The sequence below is a fragment of the Trematomus bernacchii genome, unplaced genomic scaffold (genome assembly GCF_902827165.1).
Source record: "Trematomus bernacchii unplaced genomic scaffold, fTreBer1.1, whole genome shotgun sequence".
In the NCBI taxonomy this organism is placed as follows: Eukaryota; Metazoa; Chordata; class Actinopteri; order Perciformes; family Nototheniidae; genus Trematomus; species Trematomus bernacchii.
In genome coordinates, this window is record NW_022987705.1 from 2,004,943 (window position 1) to 2,023,090 (window position 18,148).

Sequence of the window (18,148 nt, forward strand, 5' to 3'; positions counted from 1 at the left end):
CTGTGGATATGGCTCCCCCTTGTGTTAGTTTGTGGTATGGTAAAGTTACAATCTATTTTCAGTAACCCATTTAAGTGTTTTAATCAATATAGCCTACCAGTTGATTTTTCTACGGGGTTTTTTAAGCACTGTGACTTTTTAAAGAATTTACCCCACCATGTTTTCTCCAGTTTGGCCTACATTTTGCTTTTCCCTTTTATCAATATGGACTTCAATGGCTCTCACCTTTAATTGTGAAATATAATTTCCACACATGTTCCACACTGTTGCCATTGAACTACCGGTTAGACTTTTCCAACTCGGTAAGGAATATGTTGGTGTTTGAGAATGCGATTTCAATTAAAACCAGATGTTGCAGAGAGGAGGGAGATACAGTATGAGAGGGCTGCAGCAGCCTGTTTTTAAATCAGATAATGGTAGAAAGTTCTGAAATGGAATGTTAGACCCAGTCAGTTTTCGTGTGAAAGTGGTTGTGATGAGAAAAGAGAGTATCGAGAAAAGAGCTGAGCGTTTTTCACTCAGTGCTCCAGGAAGTCCAAAACCGCTACGTTAGCAAAACACGAAGAGGAAAGTGGATGGACAGAAAAAAATCTACCCGGTTAACCTTTGAACCGTCTTCCTTTGTCCTCACAAGAAGAAGTCACAAGACAAACTCCCGTAAAATTATACGAATGACTGTCCTAACGGTAAGCAGGCGGCGAGAGTTTAGCTAGATTTTGGGGGCTAATTTGGGTCAACAAGCAAGGGGGAGAAGGCTGTGCTCGGGTTAGAGACGCTGAATAGCGGGTGGTTTGTGTTGTTAAATCGAACTTGTTGTTTTTAGAGGTTTATGAGGAATGCTAGATAATTAACTTTTCTTAAACAAACTGCCAATTGCTTGCTTACATGTTTTGCATCTACCGCTAATCAGAACTAATGAGGTTGCTAAGCGATTAGTGCTAGGAAAGCAGCACTAATGCATCCTGTAAGTTTCATGAGAAAGCATGTTTGTCTCTCTTTTTAAAGGGTGGATTTTTCCTGAAGAGATACAGTTTTCAGGACAGGACACAGCGTCTTTGCCCTCTCGCTGTTCTTTTTTTTTATAACATTAAAGCAACATGCTGAACAAGGGAGTTTTAATCGTTGTGAACTCTTGTTTTCAGAGTCCACACGCTCTGAACAAAGCAAGAAGGAAGACACTCTCATCATGTCCTCAGTGTATTTCAGTCCAGGGTCAGATTCAGGTGTAAATGGGTGAGGAATATTTAATCCTGCTCGTTTGCAGGGGTTGTTATTTGAGCCTGCTTAAAGGTGTGCATACTGTATTAGGGCTGCACGATATTGGAAAAAACTGACATTGCGATATTTTTCTTATCCTGCGATATATAGCCTATTGCGATATGAAAAAATACAGGAATTGAAGAAAAGGCTGCTTTTTTTGTCCGCAAACCATCCTTTCTTGAACTTTAATGCCAATTGGTATTTTTTTAACTATATTTAACCGGATGAAGGATTTTAGTCACGGATGTCTGGATCTTAAGTTATCAGAGCAACAAGCTGAGCTAGCTCGGTTAGCAGCGGCGAACTGCCCTGGAGAAACACATGAAACTACTTTATTCAGTGTTTTTACCTTTAATCACCAGGTCCGTTTGCTTAGGAGATTTGATTGTGATTGGTGGTTTGCTGTGCATGCAGAGCCTGCATGTCACTCACTCAAGTAACCCTGACATGAGTTTTCCTTTTGTAGCAAGCAGCAAAAGAATTGTAACATGACGTGTTTGAGTTAATTTGCCTACTTAATATCGCACTTCCTGCGATGTGAATATCGCGCATGCGATTATCGTCACGACACGATATATCGTGCAGCCCTAGTGCATATCTTCTATCACTCTTTATGTCTAACTATCTTTCTTTTTATCAATTAGAAACGTTGCAAAGATGGAGGAAGCCAACGTGAAGATTGAAGATGGAAAGGATGACATTGTGGAACCAGACACAATGTACCAGTACGTTTATTCAGATTGGACATTGTACATTCATTAAGTGAAAAGCATTAATTATTTCTCGTTCTTTCAGCAATATCCGCAAGACGATTGCACCGTTTGTTATGTCTTTTGGATTTCGGTGAGTGTGAACTCTTTTGGAGTAAATGCCAATGGTGTTTTTCTTGTTGCCTGTTTTTGTTTGATGATGCTGAACTATCTGTCTTTTCCTCCAGTATATTTGGAGTGATACTGATCATAGTGGACTTTGTGCTGGTGATTGTGGACTTGGCACTGCCAACCAAGAGCAGAGAGGTTGGAGATGCCTTAGAGGCTGTGTCCCTCATCATCTCCTTATTCTTTCTCGCTGACGTTCTCCTGCGGGTGTATGTGGAAGGGTAAGTGACAAAAGAAGACTTTGCATGCAGTTGGGGTGCAGACATTTACACATCTTGTCTTTTGTGAAGCTTATGTTAATTATGTGATGAGACTTTGTAAGGAGGTGGACAGTTGCAGCACTGTTGGGTAGTTGCTGTAACAGGATGAAATATTTTGTAATCTATTTCCCAAAAATCACATGTAATTTATCTACTCCTTGAGCTTACTGCACAATTGCTTCCTAGTGAATTTGAGAAACGGTTGAGTGACGCAAACATTCCCAGAGTCCCCTGTCAGCAGAAATCAAGTGTGATTAGCTGTTAAACAGGAAACTAAGAAGAGGAAGCTGGACAGGAAATGTATGCCATGTTTGGGAAACATAATGACTCAGAGTTGAAGTGCAGCCTGCCTGAAGTGCAGCCTGCCTGAAAAATACTTTTCTGTACTGTATTACAGTAATGTTGGATTCAGACTCTATTAGTTGCATGATCTGGGTGTTTTGATTGTCTAATGTTTTGTTTAATTGATCTTTTAGGTTCAAAGTTTACTTCAGCTTCAAGTTAAACATCATAGACGCCTGTGTTGTGGCAATCACGCTGGTGGTCACCATGGTCTACACCTTCAGTGACCTGTCAGGAGCCGATCTGATCCCCAGGTACTTGCTTTCCTCTGTGTTTCCATGCACCTGATAGACATGGCTGACTAGAAGCTTTGGTTTTATGGTAGTGGATAAAAAATGATTAACACTCACACACGCGCACACACAGTCATAGTCCACCCACACAGTTGTTTTTACCTATGTTTCCTGATTAGACTGCTCCCCAGGTCTGTGAACTAACTGTGATTGATAAGTTTTAACCTCTGTTTGTAGAGATTGGGGACATCATTTAATTCCCAGCTTCCACCTGACTGTAGGTCTAATCAGTGAGGGTAATCGTAAAAACACCTGTGTTGGTGTCCAGTGCCCTAAATACTATTTATAAAAAAAACCTGTCAAAGCAACAACACTGTTAAAAATATGTTTTCTTAATGAGCTCTGTGTGATAACTGATCATATGACAAGCGATAAGGCACTAAAAAAGATATTGCTTCTGAAGAGTTTTTGTTTTTAGTAATGTTATTTGGAGATTTCGACGCACAGTTACTCTTTCTAACCCTTCTTTTCCAGTATGTTCATGTAGTTTTGGTTTCAACCAATCCTAACCCCATATATAGCATCACTCTACAGTATAAACGTTGCCACTGACGATATTTTTTGAAATGATGAGTAATGATTCAAGAGTATATATTACTTCTTTCTTCCTCAGGGTGGTGACGTTTTTCCGTTTCCTGAGAATAATAATACTAGTGAGGGTTTTCAGACTGGCAGCTCAGAGAAAAGAGCTGGAGAAGGTCACCAGGAGGATGGTAAGGTCAACAACACCATGGATGCATAGAAAACTGTAAACATTGAATGTACTTAAGTTAACTGGAGGACAGCGGCTGTGTAGAAATAGCATCTGCATCATTCGGAGAATGTCTACTACTTTCCCATCATTGAAATATTCTTGTTTCCAGGTTTCTGAGAACAAGCGTCGCTATCAGAAGGATGGATTTGACCTTGACCTTACCTATGTGACGGGTAGGTGTTAAATTATGTATGACTTAAAAAAAGCTCCATAAGTGCACGACAGAAAATACAAATAAATGACAACAATATTTAAGAAGTGGAACATTTGTTTTCTAGACCGTGTCATTGCTATGTCTTTCCCCTCCTCTGGAAAGCAGTCCTTCTACAGGAATCCAATCAGGGTAAGTCTGGGCACACTTAACTTTAAGGTTTATCTAATAACACTTACCAATTTTAAAACAAATACAATCATAGGCATAATTATTTCAAGGAACTTCTAACATCAAATAATCCCACAGTTCTTACACACCTCCACATGTGTTAAAACCTATCCTTCCTCTCTGTTTGTGCAGGAGGTGGCGAGGTTCCTAGACACTAAACATGAAGACCACTATAAAGTTTACAACCTGTGCAGTAAGTAGGCACCTCCTCTCGTCACATGTCACATTCCTTGTAAATAGAACTACACAAACCATACAAATATATTTTGTTTCCAGGTGAGAAGGGCTACGACCCGCAGTTCTTCCACTACAAGGTTGAGCGGGTGTTCATTGATGACCACAATGTTCCCGCGTTGGAGTGAGTCACATTTTCTGTGTGATGTCTTGTTTCATTCTCCCCTTTGTTTGTAATTATACTTTAGATTACAGCTTCACAATAGGCCCTTTTATTATCACAGTCATGATATTGCTGTATTAGGTTGACCTGGTTGACAACCCAAGGTTTTAAGGCGTGTGAAATTACTGCAACGTTTTCCACAAAGTATTTTAACACCAAAAGAAACTAAATGAACTATCATTAACTAGCAGTATGTGTTGTAATAGTGTGCCAGTTTATCTCAATGTTTTTATTTTACCACTGTGTTCCACTATCTGTCTCAGGGACATGCTGAAATACACAGCAAACGTGAGGGAGTGGATGTCTGCTGATCCCAAAAACATCATTGCCATTCACTGCAAAGGAGGGAAAGGTGATGATGACGATTGTTTGAATAAATTGAGTTAAATAAATCATTAGTTTGATGTACAGTCACTGACATTATTTAACGTCCACTCTTAGTTTACCTTCTGCTGCTCTCTTTTACAGGACGCACAGGTACTCTGGTGTGCACCTGGCTTATTGACAGCGACCAGTTCGAGAGCGCACAGGTACAGTTCAGATTTGTACAGGCAAGGTTAATGAATAAGGAAAACATTTGCCAACACTTTCTTACATTCCTTTCCGTTTGTCTACCAGGATAGTCTGGACTTTTTTGGTGAGAGGAGGACAGACAAGAGTCAGAGCTCAAAGTTTCAGGGAGTAGAGACGCCCTCTCAGGTAAGAAGTCACTCTGACGGAAATATTTGTAAAGAGGCATTTCTTTAGGACTTTAGAACATAACAAAAATATATCTGACTGGCGCCTCCCTGTGGTCAAATGAAACTACGATGTGGTGAAAGCAACATACTGTATAAACAGGATTTACCTTTCTTAAAACACAATCGTATCCGTATCATGTGATATTTCCTCATATAAAACATTGGACACTGGGTGAAGATGTTTCAGCTCTTTACTGTCTGAACAATAGAGTCGGTACGTGGGGTACTACGAGGTCATGAAGACCAAGTTCAACAGACAGATGCCTCCACCCAAGAGCCTCAGGATCAAGAGCATCCGCATCCACTCCATATCAGGTAAACTCAAAATGGTCAGGGTAATTGATCCTTTTATATATCTCTTCGTCGTAATATCTGACAGTTTTTTTCTCCTCTGCCCAGGTGTGGGTAAAGGTAATGGCAGTGATCTCAAGGTGAAGATAATTGTGAAGAAAGAGCTGGTGTTTCAATGTGTGTGTGCCAAACAGGAGAACTGCACAGTAAGTTTCACACTCGACACATTCACTCCCCATGTCATACTGAAACATTTGTTGAGTGTGTGAATGTGTTTTTTAAAAAAAAAAGGTATTTCCTGATGTGGGCAGCAATGCAGCAGTCATCAGTCTACTGAACGGGCCTGTGGTTGAAGGGGATGTCAAGGTCATGTTTGAGTCGAGTGCTGTGAGTGCTTGCATTTACACCTCAGAACTACACGTCCGTTAAGATGGTGTTCAGCGTGATGATTCACTTCTTTCGTTTTCATCATTCCCCTTAGGGTCTTCCGAAAGGATATGAAGATGTTCCGTTCTACTTCTGGTTCAATACCTCCTTCATAGAGGATAACAAGTATGTTTCTCATGCAATTGTTTATTAAGCCCCGCAATTCAAATCTTTTGCTAGTCTGTGTTGACATTAGTGCTGAATGTGAACTGTTTTCCATCCACAGGCTGTTTCTACCCAGAGAAGAGCTGGACAACCCTCACAAACCCAAGACCTGGAACCTGTACAAGGAGGACTTTGGTGTCTCTATGATCTTCTCTGAATAAAAGCCCCTCAGAAAGCTGAAGATGATAAATGACTTGTTAGTTTTACTTTTATGGTGAGCTGGAATTGGTACAGTGAATACCATGAGTGTAATGTTAAAATTGAAGATACTTTAGCATTACTTGAATCAAATATGTTGTACAATCTGAAAGGCACTAAGTCAGACTGCAGTGCTGAGGCACTTAAACTGAAATGTATAATAATGTGAAGAATTCCCATTAAATGTTATGTCTTCCAGTGAATCAGTGTGGTAACTGTTTTAAGCATCTTAAAATAGAACTGAAAAAGTCAGAAAAACATTTGCGCCTGAAGAAATTATAATGCTAAAAGGTTATGCTGCAGTTGTCTTTGACAGTATATTTCTTGGACAAACACTACTTCCTGCCAGTGCCAGTATTAATTAATCCCCCCTGAAGTATTTAGTAGATTTGTTCTTGAACATCTATACTAGGGCTGTGCGATTATGGCAAAAATCATAATCACGATTATTTGTCAATTGATATCACGATTAAATAAGATTATTCATTGACTTTGAAAACATCCATTTAACTTAATACAAATAATTTGAACAGTATCTTTTTAACCGTTTTCCCTGAACGTATAATTCAACTAAAAAACCAATACAAAAATAAATTAAATACCAATAAACAAATATTTTGTAGCGCACTTCAAGCTACGAAACATGATAAATACAAATGCATTTGATCAAATATGTTGCAGTGCACTGTCACAACCTAGCAAAGCAAAATAATCGTTTTTTCCATTATGTTTTCGTAATTGTGGCAGGCCAAAATCGTAATTGCGATTAAAATACGATTAATTGCACAGCCCTAATCTATACTACTGAAGGCCCATCATGTTTTATCAGTAAGGGGAAACCCACAGAAACACTTAGAAATAGAAACCAGAGTTATGAGAACACCGGGTGACAAAACAAATCCACATTTGTCAGTTTGAGAACTTGTGAATACTGGCACTTGCGATATTAATAGTCATCTATGATTTGTATTTCACATTTAATACTAGGCAGCAGATGAAAATACTACAATATAAAAGTTAAGTATGCTTACTTTGAGATGTCAATGTATTCCCCCCCACCCCCCGATTGTGTTAACATTTGACTCGGCAAACAAAAAGTAGACGTATCTCCAAATACATATTTTATTCATAATTAATACATTCTTTAAATCATTGCTCATTGTACAAGTTGCATTACATGTCACACCACAGGTTGCAAACCAAGAGCTGAAAGCCTTCCAATGCTTGTCCCACTTTGGGTCTATCAAACCTGTACGTTAGACAACAAATAAAGTGCAGACAGAAGTAAACCTTAATGACAAATACTGTTAGGGTTTACAGGCGTCTATGCTGAGGCAGATGGTGATAAGTAAATAATTTAACAACCTAAATCCACAGGTGCTGATGAGGAGTCAAAATGATTGGGTGAAGATACTGTGTGCTGCATAGCAACTCTGCCAAGCTCAAACCTGAGAAATAAAGGCGGAGATCCATTAATACACCAGGTGCAATACATAAAGTGGACTATTGATTTCCTTTACAACCTTTAAAGGGTGGGACAGCCCAAAATACAAGTTCCTGTTATTTTTTACAATTTACAAGAAAGCATTTATATTTCATTGGAAGTCTTGAGATGTCATGAAGCCCTTAATCTTGATACATCTCAAGGATTTTAACATTGATAAACATGATGAATCTTCTCTAGTAGAAAGGCATTTTAAAGTTGCATTATGTTCGATAAGGAGATATGTTTAACACATTTTTCCTGATACAAGGCACCCAGTCAGTACAATATAATTAAAGTCATGACAACCCTGACCTAACTTCAAGTAAACAAAACCCGTCTTTACAAAAAAGCTTTTAACAAACCCAAGGCTGTGACAATCTTTGTAAAAACATTACTGATAATACAAGACCAACTGAGAACATAAAGTCAGGTCGACAAAACCCTTGACAATTGTGAGAATAGTCTTTATACTTTTCAACAAAAACAATCCCTGTTGACCCACCAGGGAAAAAGGTCTTTCCTCTTTTCAGCTCTTTTTCACATTTGGTCATATTGCTTTTCCCTCACCCACACATTAAGTCCAAACGTCCTTAGGTCAACAGAGGGTTTTTCTGGCAGCGCGGGCCATCTCTCCTTTAAAGCCGTTGAGGAAGTCGCACTGCTCCAGCTCGTCGTAGCGCCCGCTGCGCAGGAAGCACAACACTGTAGTTTTGCACGTCTCCTTGCAGGCCTCCGACACGTGCCCTTTATGTCTGTAGTACCAGAACTTCTGGAAGCTGCGGTCATCGTTGACGAAGGTCCGCATCAGCCCGTCGCAGTCAGACGGGAAGAGGCTGGTCAGACCGTAGGCCTCGGTGGCGCGGTACAGCAGGGTCCATTTGGGGTTCTGCTCCGGGGTACTCGGCGCTCCTGGACTTTGGTTTGCCGTTGTGAGGTTCAGGATGTAGGTTTCATGGTCAAGAACAAACCGAGAGCTGTCTTTGTAATTCCCATCCACATAATAAACACGGAAACCTGTAAAAGGACAAAGTATTTACAATTTTTATACCGCGTGCTTCTGAAATGTTGGGATGTCATTTAAATAGTTTATGAACTCACCTGGGTTAAGATTGATGTAAGTAGTGGCACTGGGAGCAATGAAAGCCACTCCTAATGGGCGACTCATTGTCGACTCGTCATAAAACATTTCGAACTCATCCATGTGTGTATGGCCAAAGAACTGCCCAGAAATTGTATTTTCATATCTGGAAAAAAATATATTTTTTTAAAAGACACAAAAACAGCCAAGCAAACTTGGAAGTGATCATCAGGCAAGACCCTCAGACTACTGACAGTATGGATTGCTATGTTATAAATTGGCATTTTAATTATTATCAGTTCAGGGATTTTTTAGGTCTAAATGATTAAAGCAGCTACCTGTTTATAATGTGATAATAGTTCCAGCTCCAGCTGCCAAGACAGAGGCCCGGTGGGATGTGACCGATGATATGAACCTAAATTAAAAAATAAATGTCAGCACGTAAACAAAATAAAAGATTATATTGCAATCACATGATCACACCAGCGACTACAAGGAAATAAAATGAAAAAGCCATAGTCATTATCCACATTTAACATTAAGCGTGGCAAAACCAAACTGATCCGACATATTCCGTCATCTTTTGTTTTAGCTGCTGTACTCACCTTCTCTCCCTTGTTCTCACTGTCCTGGAGAATATGGACCAGCCACTGCAGCTGGTTAGCAGGATCTGTAGAGTTCACCATCAGCCAGAAGTTCTCTCGAGCACAGAAGTTCATGTTGAGAGAGACCAGCCTCAGACCAGGCTGAATCTCCACTGTGTAGAAGCCTCCGTATCTGAAATCACACACACCAACACTTAGCTGAAGGACTCAAAGTCAAATTCACCACTAAGGCCACATACCAATACATAACATCCTCTTTATAGGAAACAACATTCTGAGAAATGTGACCACTTCTGTTCACTAACAATGTGATCGGAACTAAAGGTGAAATTGCAGGAAGTCAACACCATTTATGATCTCGTTTTTTGTTACTACTGTATTTAACAACGTGACTTATGTCTTATCTACAGGGTGGCCTGACTTGTACAACGTCAACACACATTTAGATATAATAAAAATATAAACCTCAAAGTTTTCAAAGCCTGCTCTGGTAACCATGCGGACCATTCCTCTGCCATCGTGTCGTAAAGCCAGGACATGGACCTGTTGCCATGAACAAAGGGCGGGGGGAAGCTGTTCACTGGTGTGCTCTCATGGTTCCCTATAGCAGGGTACACTGTCACATTGGGTCCCAGGTATCTGGACAGGAGATAAGAAGAACAGAGTCAATGGCCGTTGGGATCAATTCCAGGTAGCACATGACAAACATCTGAGCAAAGCTGCAGTTATCAAGGTTTTGGGTCAGAGTACAACAACACTTATTTGAGGGTGGAATTGAAGAAACTGCTGCATCACCAAAAGAAAATCCTCACCAGCAACATGGCTAAAAAGGTCTGACATTTTAACACCATGTTTCAAATGGTATTGTATTTCTAACTAGATAATCTAAATGGCAAAGTTATCTGCAGTTATAGCAAGACTTCAAATCCATTATGTACTGTATGAAAGGAGCAAATGTGTTCCTTTCTATGTAAAATAACAAAACTTTACTTGTGGATGAGCCTGGAGATGACAGTAAGCTCCGACAGCTGCTGTTTCCTGGTTTGAGACCAAATATTGTGCGCTGGGATGTCTCCGGTCCAGTAGACCCAGTCCCAGGGTCCGTCTCTGGCAGCGTTCTCCAGAAGGTTCTCCACGGTCCTCAGAGGCAGGTCACACTTACTGTAGGTTCCCCAGAACCCCGCTTCCCTGCGCCTCCACTTGGGAGCGCGCGAGTCTGCACGACAGCACAGAGGGTCATTGCAGTCTGCGACGCTGCCCACTGCATACTCCTGTGGGTAGAGGGGATTATTTTTAGAATTAGGGCTCCAAAACACAATCATGTGACCTTAATTCTCCTGCCGTATTGTGGTTAGTCAATCCAAAATTCCTGGAATAACTGCAAACATTTTTTCTAGTAAAACAGTAACTTCAGTTTAGGATTGGGGTAGATTGTGGTCCTTTTTTGTTGTTTTAATGCTGTCCACTAGCAATATAAAACTCATTTAATCTGTGCATTTACATGAAAAAAAAACAGGTAAAATACAAGGGAATTTGTCAGTACTAAGGCAAGGCAAGTTTATTTATATAGCACCTTTCGACACAAGGCAATTCAAAGTGCTTTACAAAAATGAAAGACATTAAGAAACATTATAAAAAGGGCATTTAAAAACACTAATTTTAAAGCAAAGATAATAAAACATGAACAAAAAGGTACATAAATAAAACCTACAGTGCAGTGCGAGTTACACACATCTGAAATGTTTAGGTCTGACTCAATCATTGCAAGAGTTCTCGTTGACCTCATTTTTTTTCTACTTTCTTTTTGAACTTATCCTTTAGTTATTTCAAGTATTTCATGCTAAACGAACCCCCCTTTGGAAAATTCTAATCTGCAACGCAATATTCCGAAAATTCAACGGATCCTGGCCAAAAAGTCACCAAAGCAAACATTTGAGGTGGAAACAATTTAGATAAATTCTGCTTTTGCTAATTTGCTAATGACTCTCACCTGGTCCCAGTGGATGTCAGTTAGAAACAGGACTCTGCTCTGTGGAGATCCAGGTTTGGGAGGAGAGGGTGGTGTAACAGGAGGTTTAGGGACCTTCGGCAGGGTGAGGTTCCAGGGGGCGTAGATGTCAAATTTGCCGCAGGACGGCCCCACCAGCAGGGCACACGCTTCAGTGGGCCACAGGAAGGACTGCTGCAGGGCCCGGATGAAGTCGCCCCTGAACAACTCCGTTATTTGTCGACACACCTGCTCATCAGCCAGGTGGAGACGGATACACACCTCTCTCACTGCACTCGCCACTCGCTCTTCGTTGGTGTCACTCTAGGAGAGGTAACATAGGCAGAGTAGGATGAGAGAAGTGAAAGCTTAAAAACTCCCTAAAGAAATTAGCCAAGCTAAAAACTGTTTTATTCTGAAATTCCAACTCATTAGATTAGACGACACTGTAACACTATTTTATAAGTCACACTTAAGTATAATGTTTACATTTTTTATTAGAATAAAAATGTATCAAACCAATTTAGGAAGAGTGTTTTTGGAGGTTAACAGCTACAGGAACACTTTAGGTCCAGAAAGTGATCAAGATCTCGTGAGGGAGTTTCAGTGCATGATCAGCAATCAACACAGGAGGTATTAAAATAAATTATGTTTTTTTTTTTAAATGGGCAAAACAAGAACAGGACCTTCCCCATATGTGCTAGGGTCACATGACCAGTAGTTTGCAAACTTTAGTTACCCCAAATGATGTATTCACCAAATAATTGATATTAACTTTTATAAGCAATTGTTTTGCATAATGAAACAGGAAGTTAGTCAAATCATCTCAACTTTGCCAAATGTTTGTTGCTTTGACACTGCAATACATTTTGATTAAACTACCATGATGAAGATTAAACTGTTAAGTTATAAAACTTGAGGGACCCTTACGATGAATCAACAGCTCTCAGTTACAACTAAATAAAAATGATTACAGCTGAACCTACTCAACCTTAAAAAGGATCCACAACTGTCTGTCAAAATGACCCTGAAATGATAAATGTATAATGGTAACTGTGTGTTTTCAACATATGTTAAAAAATGCAAGCATCTTTTTTAGTAGCACGAGTAAGACACATCTTCAAACATACCAAAAGGGCGATATCAAGGATGGTAAACACTGCTTTGCACAAGGGGCAAGTGACATTCCTCCAGTTAAATCCGACCTCGGGGCGGCTAAACTGCTCCATCAACACCAGCCTGGACTGCTCTGAGGTCGGTGCTGGATCACAGGACCCGAACAACAGCACCAGAGAGCAGGTGAGCAGGAACCAGGACGGCAGCGAGGGGAGCTGCATGGTCCCGAGTGACAGCAGGTGTCCGGTGACAAATGTTTGTTTGCAGCCTCTGTGAGAAACATGAGAAAAGCAGAACAAAAAGCGAGGTGTGTCAAGGCAGTACAACTCAGTTAGTAGTTAGAAACTTCAATTTGAGAATAAATGAATCACACACAAACACATTTAAAAGCGTTTCGACACAAAACCCGGCTTGCTAACAAGAAGCTAGCGCGTTTTTTGCTACTGTACCTTCAAACAAGTGCAGACCGGAGGGTCGTTGTCTTCTTCCCCGGGTGGAGTTAATACAATACGGACTGAGTAAAGACAGTTCCGCTCCTACTTCCACAAATTGTGCTGCAGAAACAAGCCCGGCTGTGTGCTCGTCGGTGGGAGCTTGACTTGTTAAGAAGTGAGCCTCTCTGCTGGGTTTTATGAAAGCCACAGAAAGTCAGCTGACTCGTCACGTGGGACATTTGTTCACCTTTCTCCAGAGAAAATCGTAACTCACATCAGCTGGTGGATCAATTTAGCTCTGGTGTTCTGAGGAGAGATATGTTTGCAGTGATGTAAAGTAACTAAGTATATTTACTCAAGTAATGCACTTAATTAAAATGGTTAGGAAAGTATACTTTACTAGAGTATTTCAATGTTTTACTCTATGGTTTTTAGTACCTTTAGTTACTTTGTTGATTTGTTTTGATGTGAAAATAATCAACACTTAAATAAGACTTCATTTACATCACAAGCTACCCTGCAGCATACAAAGTATTTAACTTTTACCAGCTTTGATAACACTTAAACACATCAATAATTATAATCAGAACATGTAATCTATATTATACTGAAATGGGTCATTCTGAATAAAAAATACTTTTTTACTTGAGTAACCTTTTGATTGCAGGACTTTTACTTGAGGCCTTGCTGTTGGCCATGATGGTTGTGCAATAGGTCACCATTGTCAGTATGTGCGTCTGTACTGTGTATTGTGTTTGTTCAAATGGTGTATGAGTGATGATATTTGTATGTATTTTAATGTTTATTATGTTTGTATATGTACATGTATCTGTCAACGCCTTTGAGGATACTCTTCATTCATCCCCCAGCTCTCTCTACTCTCCGCTCACCCTTTCACCCTCCCCCCCTGGAGTTCGATGACCGCATGAAGGCGATACGCAGGGTTGGCAGCATGTCCTTTACCCCCGCCCCTCAACGACGCCCACCAAAATCACCGAAGACAAGCCTACGTCAACCACCTCCCCCCCTGGCAGCATGTCCTTTACCCCCGCCCCTCAACGACGCCCACCAAAATCACCGAAGACAAGCCTACGTCAACCACCTCCCCCCCTGGCAGCATGTCCTTTACCCCCGCCCTTCCACAACGCCCACCAAAATCACCGAAGCAGAGACGCGCACCATCTCCCCCGTCTTCATCACCGTGCCTACGTCAACCACCTCCCCTCCCTTCAAGAAAGCATCTGCAGTCTCCGAAGCCTGATAAGGATGTGTGTGTACAAAACGCAATAAACTCTTACTGATATGTGCTGGGTCCAGGCTCAAGGGCATATGGCACTCTCAACTCTTTCCAGGACATGCCGGGGCCCTGCCTGCCAGTAGCTTTGCCGATATCTGTGTTGATAGGTAATAGATTAAGAGCGGTGAATCGGCTTAGAAACAGGAAGTGCTCAAATGTTTGTGTGAGGTTATAACATTTAGCAGTGGTTCCATGTCAGCCACAGCTTGTCACAAAAAATCTTACTGATAGTGTATTTAATAAACTTAAACTAGCTTTATTAAATGTCAGGTCTTTGGCAGGAAAAACATTTTTAATCAAAGATTTTATCACTGAGCACAATCTCGATTTTATGTTTTTAACGGAAACTTGGATTGAACAAAATAACAGTGCAGCTGTTCTTATCGAATCAACCCCTCCCAACTTTAGTTTTATGAGTCAGGAAATAATGCATAAGAAAGGGGGTGGAGTTGCTATTTTGTTCAATGATTCCATTCAATGCAGGAAGACATCTTATGGGGACTTTGCTTCTTTTGAATATGTGGCCCTTCAGCTGAAATGCTCCTCTCGAGCTCTGTTCCTAAATATCTATCGACCACCCAAATACTGTGCAAGCTTTTTTGATGACTTTACTGAACTGCTATCTATAGTGTGTATTGACTTTGACCGTCTAGTCATTGTTGGTGATTTCAACATCCATGTTGACGACCCCCAGGACAGAGGGGCTAAAGAACTGTTTTGTGTTCTTGATAACTATGGACTGACTCAGCATGTGGCGGAGCCCACGCACAATAAGGGACTCTGGACTTAATTATCTCAAAGGGTCTGAATATCTCAAAGGTTTTGGTGAGTGATGTTGCACTCTCTGATCATTCCTGTGTTTTCTTTGAGAGCTCTATTTCTGTTCACAAAAATGTTCAGAAAGAGGTAACCACAAAGCGATATTTAACTGAAAATACTAGGGAAATGTTTACTCATAATTTTTCATCCACACTTGCCCCTGCTAACATCTCAGTAAATGAGCTAGTAGATCATTTTAATTAAAAAATTAAAAATGTTATAGATACCATTGCTCCAACTAAGGTAAAGGAAGTGATTGGCAAGAAAATATCTCCATGGAGAAAGGCCATGACCGTGAGAACAGAAAAAAGAGAGTGTCGAAAAGCTGAACGTAGGTGGCGAAAAACAAATCTCCAGGTTCACTTTGAAATCTATAAAGAGAGACTTGGCCTTTATAATTTGGAATTGAAAAACGCACGACAGTATTTCTTCTCTGACATCATTACCAAAAACAAAAACAGCGCACGTGCCTTGTTTGCTACCGTCGACAGACTAACTAACCCCCCAGTGTCAGTAGCCTCTGAATTTCTATCCACCAGGGCGTGCAATGATTTTGCCTCCTTCTTCACTGACAAAATTCAGAAAATTAGACAAGCAGTCAGTGCCTCTGCATCAGGTACAGCAAATGTGTTGTCCCTATGTCCACCTAATATCAATTCAAACACCATGACACAATTCCATCAGATTAATGATAAAAACTTAGAGGACATTATTCAACTTCTGTAATCCTCCTCCTGCTGCCTTGATATTATTCCAACAGGATTTTTCAAAGATGTTTTTCCTTGCATGGCCTCAGATCTACTTCATATAGTAAACACATCTCTTCACTCAGGTATTTTTCCAGAGGCCCTGAAAACTGCAGTCATTAAACCGCTCTTAAAAAAGAATAATCTAGATGCTTCAGTAATGAACAATTACAGGTCAATATCAAACCTGCCATTTCTAGGTAAAATCATTGAAAAAGTTGTATTTCAACAGTTGAGTAACTTCTTGCATTTAAATAACTCTTTGGATGTGTTCCAGTCAGGATTTCGTCCAAACCACAGCACTGAGACTGCTCTTGTAAAGGTCTTCAATGACATCCACTTAAACACAGACAGTGGCAGAACTTCAGTGTTAGTATTATTAGATCTCAGTGCTGCGTTTGACACTGTTGACCACAACATATTACTAGACCGACTAGAAAACTGGGTGGGACTTTCGGCAACAGTTCTAAATTGGTTTGAGTCCTACTTAAAGGACAGAAAAAACTTTGTTTCTATAGGTAAATACACATCTGAGTTGACAAATATGACATGTGGGGTACCTCAAGGCTCCATCTTGGGGCCTCTTCTCTTTAACATCTACATGCTACCACTGGCTCAGATAATGAAAAACAACTAAATAAGTTACCATAGCTATGCGGATGACACACACATTTACGTAACAATTTCACCAGGAGATTATGCTCCAATTCAAACACTGAGTAAGTGCATTGAACAAATCAATGACTGGATGTGTCAGAACTTTCTCCAATTAAACAAAGATAAAACTGAGGTAATGGTTTTTGGAGGCAAGGCAGAACGTATAAAAGTTAGCGCTGAGCTTCAGTCTGCAATGTTCAAAACAACAGATAAAGCCAGAAATCTAGGTGTAGTCATGGACTCTGACCTGAGTTTCAACAGTCACATTAAAACAGTTACTAAATCAGCCTACTATCACCTAAAGAACATATCTAGGATTAAAAGACTAATGTCACAGCAGGATTTGGAAAAACTTGTCCATGCTTTTATCTTCAGTAGACTCGACTACTGCAATGGTGTCTTTACAGGTCTCACTAAAAAATCTATTAGAAAACTGCAGCTAATTCAGAACGCCTGCTCGAGTCCTCACTAACACTAAGAAAGTGGATCACATCACTCCTGTTCTGAAATCCTTACACTGGCTTCCTGTGTGTCAAAGAATAGATTTCAAAAATATTGTTGCTGGTTTATAAAGCTTTGAATGGTTTAGGCCCAAAATACATGTCTGACCTACTGCTAAATTATGAACCATCCAGAACTCTCAGGTCTTCAGGGACTGGTCAGCTTTCTGTCCCCAGAGTCAGAACTAAACATGGGGAAGCAGCATTCATTTATTATGCTCAAAATATCTGGAACAAACTCCCAGAAAGCTGCAGGTCCGCTGCAACTCTTACTACTTTTAAATCCAGGCTGAAGACTTTTCTTTTTGCCACTGCTTTTAATTGAACTATTCATATCTTAAACTGCACTGTAACTTTTATCCATGTATTTTTTCTTTTAATGTTTATTTTATTATCTTTTCTTTTTAATGACTGATTTTAAATGCCATTTTCTTAATGTCTTCCATTTTTGTAAAGCACTTTGAATTGCCTTGTGTTGAAAGGTGCTATATAAATAAACTTGCCTTGCCTTGCCTTACATGTATGCGGAACTGCAGGATGAAGTCCAGAACAAATTTCCTTACGGGGACAATAAAGTATATCGTATCGTACTTATAACAGAGTATTCCTACACTCTGGTACTTCTACTCCAACTTAAACAAGATCTAAGTACTTTTTCCACCTTTTTATTTATCTGGGCACAAGTTTTTATGCTCCTTGCACAGAGACCCTAAAGTATAAAAAGGACATATTTTTGCTCAACATAATGTACAAATGGCTGATTCTAACTCTGCATTAAAAGAGAAAATATTTCTACAGAGCAATGCAAATCTGCAACCATAGCCTGTTAACTGAACTTGGATATTCCCTATTGACCTTAGGTATTTAGAGATGGTACATGTGTTGTAAGATTTTCTGGAGCTTTCAGCCCCATCTTGTGGCCTTCATCAGCCGAGAGTTTGCTCAGGTTGACTATCAACTGAATCATCCCAACAACTGAAGAAAGCCACAAGATTTGGCCGAACACTTACTAACAAGCCATCCTTGTGATAAGAAAT

The 18,148-nt window shown here is 40.1% G+C and overlaps 2 protein-coding genes across 3 annotated transcripts; one reads left to right on the forward strand and one right to left on the reverse strand.

Moving 5' to 3' along the window:
• Nucleotides 1–513: 513 nt before the first annotated feature.
• Nucleotides 514–6,589, forward strand: tpte (transmembrane phosphatase with tensin homology). 2 transcript variants are annotated; one of them, XM_034140021.1, is made up of 19 exons: nt 514–686; nt 1,143–1,233; nt 1,905–1,985; nt 2,056–2,103; nt 2,198–2,359; nt 2,875–2,994; nt 3,647–3,746; nt 3,897–3,960; nt 4,066–4,130; nt 4,302–4,362; nt 4,446–4,527; nt 4,830–4,918; nt 5,035–5,096; nt 5,185–5,265; nt 5,516–5,621; nt 5,706–5,803; nt 5,889–5,984; nt 6,079–6,149; nt 6,250–6,589. In XM_034140021.1, the coding sequence occupies exons 2-19, from the start codon at nt 1,187–1,189 to the stop codon at nt 6,347–6,349; spliced, it is 1,533 nt and encodes a 510-aa protein (XP_033995912.1). In that variant the 5' UTR covers nt 514–686; nt 1,143–1,186; the 3' UTR covers nt 6,350–6,589. The 2 variants fall into 2 exon arrangements, with proteins under 2 accessions (XP_033995912.1, XP_033995913.1); XM_034140022.1 differs by lacking the exon at nt 514–686 and adding an exon at nt 755–964.
• Nucleotides 6,590–7,492: 903 nt separating this feature from the next.
• On the reverse strand, nt 7,493–13,277 carry smpd1 (sphingomyelin phosphodiesterase 1). The gene is made up of 9 exons (XM_034140020.1): nt 13,108–13,277; nt 12,673–12,928; nt 11,546–11,866; nt 10,546–10,826; nt 10,021–10,194; nt 9,556–9,727; nt 9,289–9,365; nt 8,971–9,116; nt 7,493–8,886 (listed from the first exon to the last, which is right to left on the reverse strand). The coding sequence occupies exons 2-9, from the start codon at nt 12,877–12,879 to the stop codon at nt 8,468–8,470; spliced, it is 1,797 nt and encodes a 598-aa protein (XP_033995911.1). The 5' UTR covers nt 12,880–12,928; nt 13,108–13,277; the 3' UTR covers nt 7,493–8,467.
• Between the last annotated feature and the right edge of the window lie 4,871 nt (nt 13,278–18,148).

What these genes read in the sequence shown, in the direction of transcription:
- smpd1 (XM_034140020.1), bottom strand. Translation starts at nt 12,879, where the DNA reads ATGCAGCTCCCCTCGCTGCCGTCCTGGTTCCTGCTCACCTGCTCTCTG. An exon ending in ATCTCCAGGCTCATCCACAA is followed by an intron (nt 10,195 to 10,545) that starts GTAAAGTTTTGT and finishes TCTCCTGTCCAG; the next exon opens with ATACCTGGGACCCAATGTGA. An exon ending in TTACATCAATCTTAACCCAG is followed by an intron (nt 8,887 to 8,970) that starts GTGAGTTCATAA and finishes GTCCTTTTACAG; the next exon opens with GTTTCCGTGTTTATTATGTG.
- tpte (XM_034140021.1), top strand. Translation starts at nt 1,187, where the DNA reads ATGTCCTCAGTGTATTTCAGTCCAGGGTCAGATTCAGGTGTAAATGG. An exon ending in TCAGATTCAGGTGTAAATGG is followed by an intron (nt 1,234 to 1,904) that starts GTGAGGAATATT and finishes TTTATCAATTAG; the next exon opens with AAACGTTGCAAAGATGGAGG. An exon ending in CACAATGTTCCCGCGTTGGA is followed by an intron (nt 4,528 to 4,829) that starts GTGAGTCACATT and finishes TATCTGTCTCAG; the next exon opens with GGACATGCTGAAATACACAG.